The sequence below is a fragment of the Frankliniella occidentalis genome, unplaced genomic scaffold, assembly GCF_000697945.3.
Source record: "Frankliniella occidentalis isolate FOCC.00 unplaced genomic scaffold, Focc_3.1 Scaffold159, whole genome shotgun sequence".
Taxonomy (NCBI): Eukaryota; Metazoa; Arthropoda; class Insecta; order Thysanoptera; family Thripidae; genus Frankliniella; species Frankliniella occidentalis.
In genome coordinates this window covers 149,263-162,467 of record NW_026267285.1, presented here as the reverse complement: position 1 = coordinate 162,467, position 13,205 = coordinate 149,263, and the positions used below count along the sequence as shown (strand labels likewise).

The 13,205-nt window shown below is 38.0% G+C and overlaps 2 protein-coding genes across 4 annotated transcripts; one reads left to right on the top strand and one right to left on the bottom strand.

The window, feature by feature from the left end:
* Positions 1–307: 307 nt before the first annotated feature.
* LOC113208260 (RNA-binding protein 5) lies at positions 308–10,422 on the bottom strand. Of its 3 annotated transcripts, none has more exons than XM_052271375.1 (18): positions 10,194–10,422; positions 9,089–9,220; positions 8,698–8,800; positions 7,536–7,922; positions 7,327–7,438; positions 7,146–7,215; positions 6,146–6,219; positions 4,974–5,093; positions 4,611–4,734; positions 4,023–4,247; positions 3,435–3,820; positions 3,220–3,339; positions 2,926–3,133; positions 2,559–2,842; positions 2,277–2,471; positions 1,801–2,145; positions 1,551–1,715; positions 308–1,459 (listed from the first exon to the last, which is right to left on the bottom strand). In XM_052271375.1, the coding sequence occupies exons 3-18, from the start codon at positions 8,748–8,750 to the stop codon at positions 1,313–1,315; spliced, it is 3,015 nt and encodes a 1,004-aa protein (XP_052127335.1). In that variant the 5' UTR covers positions 8,751–8,800; positions 9,089–9,220; positions 10,194–10,422; the 3' UTR covers positions 308–1,312. The 3 variants fall into 3 exon arrangements, with proteins under 3 accessions (XP_052127335.1, XP_026280975.1, XP_026280976.1); XM_026425190.2 differs by having other exon boundaries at positions 10,205–10,422; XM_026425191.2 differs by lacking the exon at positions 4,023–4,247 and having other exon boundaries at positions 10,205–10,422.
* Positions 10,423–10,485: 63 nt separating this feature from the next.
* Positions 10,486–13,083, top strand: LOC113208261 (serine/threonine-protein phosphatase 2A activator). Its single transcript, XM_026425192.2, has 8 exons — positions 10,486–10,744; positions 10,967–11,055; positions 11,131–11,334; positions 11,409–11,626; positions 11,712–11,836; positions 11,916–12,016; positions 12,154–12,261; positions 12,355–13,083. Exons 1-8 carry the CDS (start codon positions 10,732–10,734, stop codon positions 12,538–12,540), a joined length of 1,044 nt encoding a protein of 347 aa, XP_026280977.1. The 5' UTR covers positions 10,486–10,731; the 3' UTR covers positions 12,541–13,083.
* Positions 13,084–13,205: the final 122 nt, after the last annotated feature.

Genomic DNA, 13,205 nt, shown 5'->3' with positions numbered 1-13,205 from the left:
TTCTGAACTCTCCACTGACAAGTGGAGCCGACAGCCGAGTGGCGAGCGCGCTGTGGTGTGGTCCGGAAACCGTCAGCCCAGGGATCGACTCACAGCCGTAGAACTTTTTTCCCTCTCTGTTGATTATGTCCTCGGCTCGGGAGTATGTTCTGACCGTTGTGGTTCGCCTGATCCCCTTCCGAGCTCAGAAGTCGCTCTGGGGTGAGGAAAGTCCTCCCTCAATTTATTGATGATTATTTTTTCCGTGCGGGAGAACATTACCAACCCCCCCCAGGGGGTAGAAGAGGAGTTAACAGTGAAAGATGCATTTCTATTAAGGGAATCATTTATTTACATAGCAAATTTTGCTGTTATTTTATACAGGACACTTGGATACAACACCAAGTTATACATATCATACAAAAACATGCAGTAATTAAAAAAAAAAACAAAAAAAACTTGCATAAATAATTGGCAACTTTTGCACGGAACAAAGTTTAACAAGAGAGCATATGCAATTACTTTGAAGGTTTTTAAATAGATCAATATTTTGCTGCAGTGAAACTAACAGTACTTAGGTCTATTTAAAAATTCGTGTAGATATAATTTGAGCATACTTTCATGGAAGGCTATCTACGAAAAGAAACGGACTGAAAACAATGATGGAAGCACTAACAATTGTTTTCTGCAACATCCTCTGGCTGCTATAATTTCACACACACACAATTGAGTAGTTCTTGGAGAGGCGAAAATATAACAAGCAGGAATGAGGAGATTGGTGATTCAATCTGTACATAACATTTACATTATGCAGTTCCAACAAACTCTATGAGTACAAATAGACAATCAAAAAATTATGTACAAAGTATATCACAAATTAAAGGGGCTTACACATAACATCTATCAATCAGCTAGGCTGACAGAGTGCAACAGTCCAGCATTTAAAATTGATTTCTTTGAATTGTTTGAAGTTAATCCACGGTTAGAGCCCAATCTATTTACATGTAACATAAAAATGTGCTCATACAAATGTTTAGCATTGTTTTTTACAACTAGGAATACTCCTAAAAGACAGACTGGAAACTTTTTTACTAGTCTAATAATGTAATAGTAATACGTAGAATGAAGATCATAGTACAAAGTTATTCATAATGTGTAGCAAACAATGAATATTGAAGCTCATAAAACAGAAGTAGTGATCAATAAATTAAAGCATATGCCCCTACCCTTAGTAGGCTTACGACTACAGTCAGTCACAAATTGGGAAGATTGCCTAATTAGTTAGTAAAATAAAGGAGAATATTTTGGCCTTGTATTTTGAAACAGAATCAAATTAACTACCCCCGTTCTCCTGTTCAGAAAGTTCGTGATATCGTGCAAACATCATCTTTTTAACACAGTCTTTGTATGTTTCACCTGGAAGTGGTGTATAGCTAGATTGTTTTGATCCTAAACCAGCTGTTGAGACACGCTGTTCAGCCTGAAATAAAGAAACATATAAACTAAGTAAAGTATGTAGTTTTACTTTTATTCCTTCAGGACTCTTAAGAAATTATTATTTATGTGCTTACCTGGATAATTGTGGTTCTCCCTTGATTGCTTTTACCTAAGCCCATTCCTTCCTGCCATCCCATCTTCTGCAATAACCGGTTGCCCTTGTTATCAGCACCAATGCCTGCTTTAGTAGGCTCTTCATAGGTGGATGAACTGTCCTGTCTTGACTTCAAATACTTTTCCTGTACATAAGAGACAGACACATTAAAATTATTGAAGATAATGGTATTTTATGCTGCACTGTTCCAGTAAAACAAAAACTTTTACCTTCAGCCGGTTTGGGTTTGGTTTGTCAGGCTCTCCATACTTTAGTCTTCTTTCCTTTGCTCTATCACGATATTTATTGTTCCTCTGTTGGGGATCATGAGGGTCAAGACCTCTTGACCGATACCACGTTTCTAAGTTTTGTTTGTGCAAGTCTGAAAGAAGCTGATGTCTGTTGAGGCCTTCCTTGCTAGGGAACTGACGTTTGCACAACAAGCATGCTAATTTGGACCAATCCAGATGCTGTTTTTCTTCCTGTTGGACATCTTCAATTTCTTCTTCGGATTCAGATCCCCCACCATACGCAGCAACCAGAGTACTGCTGGAATTGTTTAAGGTTGGTTCACCCTAGACAAAAGGAATTCAAAATAAAAATTAGATTAGAACAGGATCAATGCAAAAACGAAAACAATGGCTGGGATAAAATACTTTCAAGAAATTACGTAATAATAACTAATTCTTCAGTTAAGTTTGCTTACCCTAGATGGAGAGTGGTTGAGATTATCTATCATGGGAGCCTGATTTGCCATAGTCAAAGTCACCTTAGACCTTCCTTCTAAAATGGCAAAACCAGCATCAGCAGCGCCACTTTTTTCAGGAATATTATTAGATGGGAGATTCATTTGGTTCATATTCTTTCGTTGGTTCTGAGATTTTGCCCACCGCTCCATATCCTAAAAAAGTCACAGAAAAGTTAAAGGGAATTGTGTAAAAATATAAACAGAGAAACCAACAATATGTTTAAAAAGTTTTCAAATCACCTTGGCTATCTTCTTTGCAACTTTAACTTTGTCAGACTTTTCCCCCTTCTTCCCATCCCTCTTTGAGCCATCATCTCTAGAACCTGCACCATTTGATAAAGAAGGATCATTTCCGTCTGAGGGTGCAGGAAGATATGTGGACCGTTCCGAATCCCAATACATAAATTGTTGTGTTTGGGCATTCCAATAGTATTGTGAATTGGGATCAAAGTAAAGTCCGGTGCTTGAGTCATAATAATAACCTGAGCTCTCATCATACTGGTAAGTGCTCACATCAGGAGGTGCTGCAAATAATAACATTATTACAACAAGAACAGATAGATAGTATATAAACACCTCACGGCAGGAAGAAAGTTTCAAAACTTACAATGCTTGGTGTTTGTGAAATCAACCATCTCCCTTCTGGGTTGTGGTCCAGTCTTTCCTGATACTGAACTGTCAGAGTTTTGAAGAGCTGACTGATTTTGAGCAGCAGCTGCAGCTTGGGCTTGTTCAACTGCAAGTTTGCCAACATTTGCCTTTGACCTGACATCTGTTCCCTTCAGTTTCTTAAGCAATTCAATCTTGGCGTCATCCTAAAATACAATCAAGATAAAAAAAAATGTTTAAAATAAAAGTTTAGTCAAATAAAAAATTACTTGACAGAGATAAAAATAAGTACATGGTCTTTGGCAGCGGCGGCAGCTGCGGCGGCGTGCATTTGCTGAAGTACTACTTGATGAGCAGCAGCTGCAGCCATAGCACCACCCTCCACCTGCACAGGTAGGGTAATTGCAGCACCCTGGAATAAAATTCAAAGGACAGGTGTAAACTTATGGCATTATATGAGAACAAGACTCATTACTAGACACTGTGGCAGATGGAGACGCAATTAACCTCAGCTATTTGAGTTGCATAATATTGTTGATAGTACTGCAAAAATGCTGCACGCTCTTCTGGAGTATTTGCATACAAATTTGCAGAATACTCGGCTAGTCGAGGGACATCTTCCAATGTGTACTGTGCACCAGGAATATGACCGGAGCCAAGCAAGGCTGCCGTGGCTGCCTGCTGCTGTTGCTGTTGGTGATGGTGGGCGACTATGGCAGCTGCAGCAGCTGCTTGCTGCTGATGATGATGTTGGGCCACAATAACTTGTTGCTGCTGAAGTATGAGTTGATGATGATTTAGTTGTGCTGCTGCAAGTGCTGCTGAATTAGCAGCAGAGATTGCTAGTGCTGCCCCAACGTCAACACCCATCATTTTGCAGTACGATACCAAAACTAGAAGAAATAAGAAGAAATAAGTGGTTAAAATTGTGCAATTAGGACAAAGTTGTGTGTAAATATATCAGAGAGCAATATACCATTAAAAAAATGAAAGGATTAAGATGTATTGCTAACTACAGAGCTTAACAGATATGTATTATTTTAGTAATATTCTTGACTTGTTAGTATGTTCAAAAAAGTAAGAGGAAAACCTCACCTCTTCGTCCATCTATCACAGGAGGGTTGAGTGCCAGAGTTTGATACAGAAACATGCTGTCAACAACACTACGAAGCTCCAAATAGCATAAACCCCGTGCCTGATTTGTGAGAGGATCTCGACCAATATGAATGCTGCGTAAGGGAACTAGAGAAATGTAGGGTTTTATGGCGGCCAACACAGTATCTTCTGTTGACATGGGATCCAATCCACGAAGAAGAATAGCTGTTGAACAGAATTATTAAAGGGTTATTTCCCGTCGGAAGGGGTATTTCTAAATTGATGCAGGAGAAAGGGAAAAACTACACACAAATTACTAACAAACATTCACACAAACTTACAAATGCACTGAGATTTAATACAAGAAAACTAAAGAAACTCATTTGTAGTTGTTTTTACTGCTCTACTACATGACATTGAATGAACAGGAGACATTCCAGAATTGTTAAAAGGTTAGTGCAAAATGTTACATGGGGGACATTCAGGGTGAATACTCTTGTGTTTGTTGTGTTGATCCCAAATGAAAAACTCCAAGGTGAATTAAATCCATGAGTTACCACACTATGTTAAAGAGAGAGGGATACTTACTACTTGATGGTACAGGGCTAATTTCTTCTAAACCTATAGCTGATGCAGCCATATCTTCTGCTTCTGGTCTTGGTACATGGCATGTGAAACAAGCAGTTCTGTTTTTGAAGTTGTGGCCTCCACACTAAAATTTTAAGAACCTCATTAAAACATATAACTGACAACTTCAGCAGAATGAGATAGTTGCAGAATTAAAGAATCTACTGAGCTGAATAGTAGCACATGCACATGATACAAATTTAGTAATATATATATCCTTTCTTTTTCATTGTTTTCCGATTGAATTTTGACTCTGAAGTCTATTTTTTGAAGCTCTAGTATTTGTCTGTTAACTAAACAACAAGATTATAAAATGAGACCAACCCTAATGCAATTCCAATCCTGTGCTAAGGGTCTTCCTGGAGGTGGGCCTCCTATTCGGTCGTGAGGGTTTTTGCTGTACTGCATTACAGCTCGGTACTGATCTTGTAGCATCAGCACACCCTGCACACACAGAAAAAACACAAGCATTTTTAATTTACTATCCAAAAACCAATCAAAAGAACAATGAAGCACAACAGTTTGTTGCTACAAAACATGCGTATTCACAAATTTTTTATCTCAATAAACTGTATTAAAAGTGGCAGTAAATGTATTGGCTTGAAACTCAAACATAGACCTTGAGTGAATAGGTAAGAGACTCAATGAATCCTTGAATTGAATACAAGGCACTAATCATAAGTAAGACACCTCAAGTACAAAATGTCAGAACACTGAAGAGCTTGAATTAACAAATAACAATAATCCACAGTAGCAAGTGAAAAACGGTTGATCAATAACGTTACGAAGAGAGAAATGGGTAATAATAGGTAAATAATAATGAGTAATAAAATCAAATTTAGGGACAACTAAGTTCGAATGGAGCAGCAACATGACAATACCACGTAACTATTGATAATAGAAGTGGGTCTAACTCACAATTGCACATCACTCATAAGCACCTTATAAACAAAGCTGAGAATAAGGCAAACTCATCCAGGGGGACAAAGCATTGTACTATTCTTTTTTCCAATAATATGATAGAAGTGTGTGTAAATCATGACAATTTTCAGGGAAGACAAAATTGTTGTGACTTAAGAAAATAAAATAAAGATCATAAAGTTCAGAGTTGATTACAAAGCAGACTCGAAATCAAACTGTTATGAACATGACAATGATTTTAAAAAACTATCACATTTCTTTCAATGCTTCAGTAAGCTAAAAAGACTATTTTTTAAAATTATTTTTTTTAATGAAAAATTAAGGAGTTGCATGGATTGAACTGAACATCCAAGTGGTAAAGGATGAGTAAAGAACAATAGTGTATAAATTTAAGACTTCATACAGGAGGTACAACCTGATCATCGCCACCCCTCAGTAATGAAATCTTAAATCTCTACATAAGAGCAAAGACATCTCTTAGAGCTTCACTCCATACACCTCAGCACCAGTCTGAATCAGGGCCAGGGCCATAAGTCGTAGAACGGGGATAGGAGTGGAACAATCCAACCGGATACCTGTTTCATCTCCATCCACCGAGAAGCTTCCTGGGTGCTGTTAAACTCGACGAAAGCAAAGCCTCTTGAGGTACCTACAGACATGGACCAACACAAGGCAGAGTTAATTTCTCACATCAATAAAAAAAGAACCAACAACCCGCAGCCCGAGCCAAGTGTCAAGTGCCTTACCATATCTTAAAGTGTCATAATGTACTACAGAGTAACAATGGAAGCACTTTGACAAAGTATGTCTTCAAAAAATTGTGCCACAATAAATATGGGTATTTGACAGATAAAGATAATCATGCAGGTTTAGATAGATAAAGAAGAATAGTGAAGTTGTGGGTCTCAACAGTTTTCAATGCTGTATCATTTTGACCCACTCTCTTCCTAGATTAACATGTCGTTGAATGATCATGCTGTGGTGTAGAATTATTACATAAACTACTGTTAGATCAAAATGGATGCAAACTTTCACAGACATACTTCATGTCAATTACAAAGTCTTATCCAAAAGCTATAAACTCAATATAATTGGTATAGTGCACTCATAACCAAATTGCAATCGAACTAAATTTATTAATTTGATGGCAAATAAATGAAGTTTGATCTTAAATCAAAGGATATTGGAGGTAAAAAGTCAGTGTTTTATTGATCAAGTTTAAGTATATCACCTCACAAGTAAGAAAATTTATCAGAGGTTTGTTCTCTTTTAGGAAGGAAACAGCAACATAGTTAGGAATCTATCATACCAATACCATCACATAAAACTAAAATGTGAAAGCAATTCAGTTTTTGATAACTAAGAAGACAAAACTTTCCAGGTAAAACTAACATATTACAGTGAGAGTTGTGCGTTAGTGAACAAAATCAATACATTTTCAAGGGCAGTAAAACCTGCAAAGTACTGTACACAAAGAGGAAGGTGTGTTTTAAACAACCATGCATTTTTACCAGTGTGAACATTTACCCGACAGCATGCAAGGCACACAAGTACAACCTCCTACTATTAATTTACCTGTGTCTTTTCTGCGGATCAATCGAATAGCCTTTGGTGTAACTCCTCCTTGCATACAATCTTGACGTATCTGAAGAACCAGAAAGCATAGTGTCACAAACCCAGAGCAACGATTATAATTACGTACAACAACACATTTTGTGACTTTGTGAATTATGATAATGATAAGAAAAAACCTTACATCATTTTCGGTGATATGTTGAGCAAGGCCTCTAATGACAATGGTGTGGTTAGGTGTAGCATTGCTGCGCCAGTCAGATGTCCAGTTGTTTTGGCCGGCAGGATCTCCATCACTGAAATAATGCCATGAGCAAACAAAAGAAAATTTTTGCTATGTTCAATCATCAATCAATCGATCAAATACTTATATTCAATTCTGGAGAAACTTACGAGCTCTCTAAATCCATGTCCCTGGGAGAGTTTTCATCCTCATCTCGCTTCATTCTTCTGTCACTCGAATCGTCATCACTGTCTCTACGACGGTGTTCTCTTCTATCCCTGCTGTCATCCCTGTCTTCTCTTCTATGGTCTCTGCTTCGGTCTCGGTCCCTTTCTCTATCTCTGTCCCTCTCTCTGTCCCGATCTCGGTCCCTCCTTTCATGGTAACGTTCTCGGTCTCTGTCCCTTTCTCGGTATCGCTCTCTGTCCCTGTCTCTGTCGTCAGGCCTACGATCTTGAGCCCAACGATCAGTGGCATTATCATCGTCCTCCTCTTCCCATTCTTGGGCACCAGAGAACTCAGCTCGATTTACTCTGTCACGTGATTGCCGACGTTCCCTGCACAAAGCAAAGCCTGAATTACCCCAGCAATTTGGCAGTACTACCCATCTGAAAATATTTGAACACTGCAATAAGTTTGAACTAAACTGCCATTTGGATGCCGCTTCAGATAACTTAATGATTCCCCTTCCTACAACTATCAGAAAAACTGTACTTTTTATCAACTTTGAGCAGACAATGGAAAAAGAAATGCAGGGTCCATAGGAAATAACAGTCCCAGAGGTTAACAACCAAAATAGTACAATTATTGGAGTCAAAATGGATTCCATATATAATGAAAATTACATGAGCAGAAAGCTATTGGACACAAGCAACCAGGAACATTTCTACTAAGCAAAGAGCAGTGATGGTGCATACTAGAAACCTACAAATTATGGGAAAATTACTCAAAAATACAGTGCTCAAATATTAGCAGATGTTTAGAAAGACAATCGAATTAAACAGCAGACCACACGAAAATTAAGGTAGAAAACAGCAACAAGCTACTTTCTTAAATTACTCAGGTACCTTTCGTAAAACTGAGCCATCAGGAAACCATAACACATCACATCTGAAGGAACTTTAAATGAACTATTCCTCATCTAGTACAAAATTTGTACTAAGTAGTTAAGATAAATAAAGAGACAAAAAGTTGTGCTATCAGAGTAATATTAGGAATACTGACATAATAAATATGTATAGATAGATTAAATTAATATGAAAATTTTTTTAAGTAAGAAATCATATGTTGGGTGCCTTTTGAAAAAAATAATCCTGTTGGTTGGATACTCACCAGTCACGATTGTTCTGACGGTCCGTGGCATATGAGTCCGCATGGAACTCCATGTCCTGCTCTCAGAGGCAGCAGGTCAGCTCTGGGAGCCAGTCAATCAGCTCTGCAATGTGTGGGACACACGTGACAGTCAATAATATCAGAAAATCAGGGCTCATGCCCCAAAGCCCATTCCGCTCACTTGCTTGATTGCCACATGTCGTATACAAAATAAGCAATCACCCGCCTTGGGCACCGAGGCCCCATGCAATACGGCACAGTTGTCTCTTTATACACGGAACAGTTGATGTTGAAGATGAGCATGTTGGAATACTCCAATTGAAAAGTTTTGTTGTCTGACACAAGGTGAACATTGCGCTGGGGAGTGACGCTTTGTCGCAGCCCAACTTACGTTGTTGCTTCTTGAGGATATGAGATGCAGGAGAGGAGGCAGAGGCGATGTCTTGATAATCTTGAACCTCGGCCAACACAAGGGAGTAGAACTGAAGTCGTCTATTCCTGTGTGACGTCATACCATGATGGCCTGAAAACACATTGTCCAAATGGTCAGACATGTTTCTTATTGGAGGTTCACATCAACAAGGCACAAAGTATTAACCATTTCCTATCATTAATGGAAAGACAAAACTAGTAGAATAACAAGAAAAACAAGAGATCAAACTTTGAATTTATAACATTAGCAAAATGTGAATGCTGACACTGTTTCTTTACTTTCAATAATAAATAATAACAGTTATAAGCAGATCCAAACGAATTGATTCCACTGGGACCAGGAAACATCAACTACCTAAATAAAAACATATTAGCAGCATATAACAGGTAAATCAAACAAACTGTTCTATATGATCAACATTTGAGTACCACTTCTCGCAGATTTCAGAGATTTACAAAGAGAACCCGATGCTCACTAAGAAAATGGTGTATAGCAATTGCATCTGCACACTCCCATCCAAGCAGGGGGTATGTGTGTGGGCGTCAGATGCAATGGCTAGAAGTAGGCTGACACATGAAACAATACCTCTCATAACAAGCTCTTGAGAATTAGCTGAACAATATTTTCCACCAAGAAACCCAAAAAACACTTCTCTCTCAAGGATTAAAAAGCATAGATAGACTATCAAACCAAGTATTAGATGCCAAATGTCATCAATTGGGGGGGAAAGTCCTTCAAAGGAAAAAGGCATGTAAGGATTTAAGTTGTCTGGCCAAGCAAAGATAATGTTCTTTCTATAGAAATACAAGATTCGTACGACTAAAATAGAAATAAAATTAGAAACTAGACAAGTGTATAGGCCACATAGCGGCACTAAGGCGACAGAGGTTAAACGGAACAAGAAGTGGAAGATAACTCCCAGGGCAGTAATTTAAAAAAAAAGATTAACTCATTCAGCATCAAGTAAAATAGAAAGAAGATCAACAGACAAAAATATAGCTTAAAGGAAATTAGCACCGTCTGCGTCTAAAAACACACGAGAACTTCATAAATGTTTACCTACGCGCAACTTACTTCACGCATAGAACTGCATCTTCCTCCCGGGTCACATATGTCATATGCTCCGAAATAAAAATAAGTGAATGTTTACCGACAGATGTACTCAGCAAGCAATGCAAAAGCAAGACAGATAGAAATTTAACGCAAGAAACAGCTATCCAAACTTCCACAAAACCCTCCCTCTACTTTTTTCACGGCAGTTCGCGAAGAACTAATGGCGTCGGAGGTGTGTTCTAGTGATGGACCATGATCATGCACGGTCAGAATGTTAACATTGGGACCATATCGGGATTGAATGTTTGAATTTTAAGACAGTTCTCAATTATAACAACTCAATTCAGGTTAAACTGATTTGCTTATCTTGTTGTTGTATTTGCTATTCCTCTTCTCAAAGATAATTTATGCGTGGATGACTCACAACACCGGGGGAGACCGGGAGTTTTCAGCTTTGCCGACACCGACAACTTTTCTCCTACCTCTCTGTTTTCAGAACATTACTTTCTGTAAATTCTAGCCCCAGCGTCATATTGTAGCGTTTCGAAATGGGCTCCGTAGGTAAGATCGATGGTATCTCAAGTCCATGACAGTTTTGTCAGGTGACATGATTATTACAAAAAATAAAATGGTTTTGTTAACCTCAGTATTATTTACTCCTACTAAACAAATTTCATTTGTCAATCGGTATTTTGTTGTCAAAATCTTGAAAATAACGACAATCAGTTCTATTGCTTCATTCATTTATGTTGACCCACAATTGCATGTAAAATTTTCTTACAGATCCCGAAGCTCATGACTTTATCGTCCCTGTTAAAGCAGTAAATTCTAATGATGATATGGGTCCTTGGCAGAAGTCAGAAGCATATGAGGTAAAATTTGTTTGATGGTAACACTGGTTCAACCAAAACCGACTTCTATCAGACAATTATGTGTGTTGTTCACAGGAATACGTGGGATTTATAAATGCTCTCAACATGGCTGTCAAAAACAAATCAAACAAATCATCCTGTAGTATGTCAGGAGTTGTATCAACAATGCTCGAACTCCTTGAAAAACTGGATCTCTGGATTGATCAGACTCCGCCTGTTGATCAACCCCAAAGATTTGGCAACCAGGCGTTTGCTCAGTGGTTAAAGAAAGTAACGGAGGTGAGTACAAAAATTTACGTTTCATTGCTCTCCTTACTTTTGATTCTTTATAAGATTGTTTCCTTGTAATTCAGGGAGCTGACAGTTTACTGGCTGAAGCATTACCTGCCAAGTACCAGAGAGCAATTCCTGAACTTGTGGTGTACTTGGTGAATGGCTTTGGTAATGGCACACGCATTGACTATGGCACTGGTCATGAAATGGCCTTCCTTATGCTCCTGTGCTGTCTTTTCAAGATAGGGGCTCTGACTCAAACTGATAAAATAGCTGCTGTTAATAAGATTTTTGCAAGGTATGTCTTACTTCTAACGTATGCTCTTTCTGTGCCCTTATGATGTCACTTGTACTAACAGCTTTACTTGCATTTGTCTATTTAGGTACCTTGCACTTGTTCGGAAACTTCAAATCACTTATCGCATGGAACCTGCTGGCAGTCATGGGGTCTGGAGTCTGGATGATTATCAATTTGTGCCATTTATTTGGGGCAGCTCACAACTAATGGGTAAGTGTGGTCGTTTATAAACTCAGAACAGTAATTTTTTTACCCACCTACTAACTGTGCTCTTTCTTTTTACATGCAGGACAGGGGCACATAGAGCCAAAAATGTTTCTTGAAAAGGAGTGTGTTGAAAGTTATTCAGAAGAATATATGTTTATTGGTTGTATTGAATTCATAAATAAGGTACAGTCTGACTTTGTTTTGGGTAATTGTGTAATAGCCCATGATAAATTTTCTTGGGCCTACCTATGTCTATTGATATTGACTGATTGTGTAAGTGTACTGTACACAGTAAACAAATCCCTGCAATTTTGTTTTAGGTAAAAACAGGCCAGTTTGCTGAACATTCTAATCAGTTGTGGAATATAAGTGCTGTCCCAACATGGACAAAAATAAATTCTGGCCTTCTGAAAATGTACAAAGCCGAGGTATAAAACTGCATAGCGCTAAGAATCAATTTATTTGCTCTAAAAAAATACATTATAAAAGAGTTGTTGTAAACATAAATTGATTTCTTTCAGGTTTTAGCAAAGTTTCCAGTCATTCAGCATGTTTTCTTTGGTTCTCTTCTTCCTTTTAAACCTGCCCAGCCAAAGGCACCCCTGCATACATTGCACAGGCCTCCACCATTTGCTATTCCTGCTGCTGTTGCCAAGGAAGAAGATTCTGAAGACTCAAAGACTCCTACCGCTAATACTCCTGAATGAATCTGTTTCATTTCTTAGGCTATTCAAGGAATGGTAAGAGCAGGGGCGTGATTTTTTTGGAGGGTACTATTTTTCACTAAACTGAAACTAGTAATTTTCATTGCCTGCCCAATCACCCCTAGCTGTTAATTTAACTGTGATAAATAAAAATAATGTAAGACTCCTTTAGTCAAAGTTCCAAATTCTCTTCATCTTTGTGTTTATAAAGATTAATGATTTCAACAACATAGGATGTCATCTCACTTCTTATTTGTATCTTGTCAACAGACAATAGTCTCATTTTTAAATCCTCTGATTCATGTATTTAAATTTTTCAACTTTAAAACCATCTTGTATATTTTCTTGCTTCCTGAATACCTCTTAAATCAGTATTACAAGCGTAAATGAATTTTAAATTATTTTTAAAGTTGAAGATTTTTCAGTTCAGTGTGTCTTTGTGTAGCACAAATTTTCAAATGCATTTGTTTATTGTTTAAAATGTGTCCATTTTTTGTTTGTTTGTTTGATTGATGTAACAATACAATATACATTGGAAGGAAGTCATTCATTTATTTCAATTATGAAATCATTGTAAAATGTTGTGCTTTTGCAAAGTCTGCTAGCCCGCCCGAACCTGCAAGGGTTGACCCCGTTGACCCCTGACCTACTGAGGGAGCGCCCCCCCC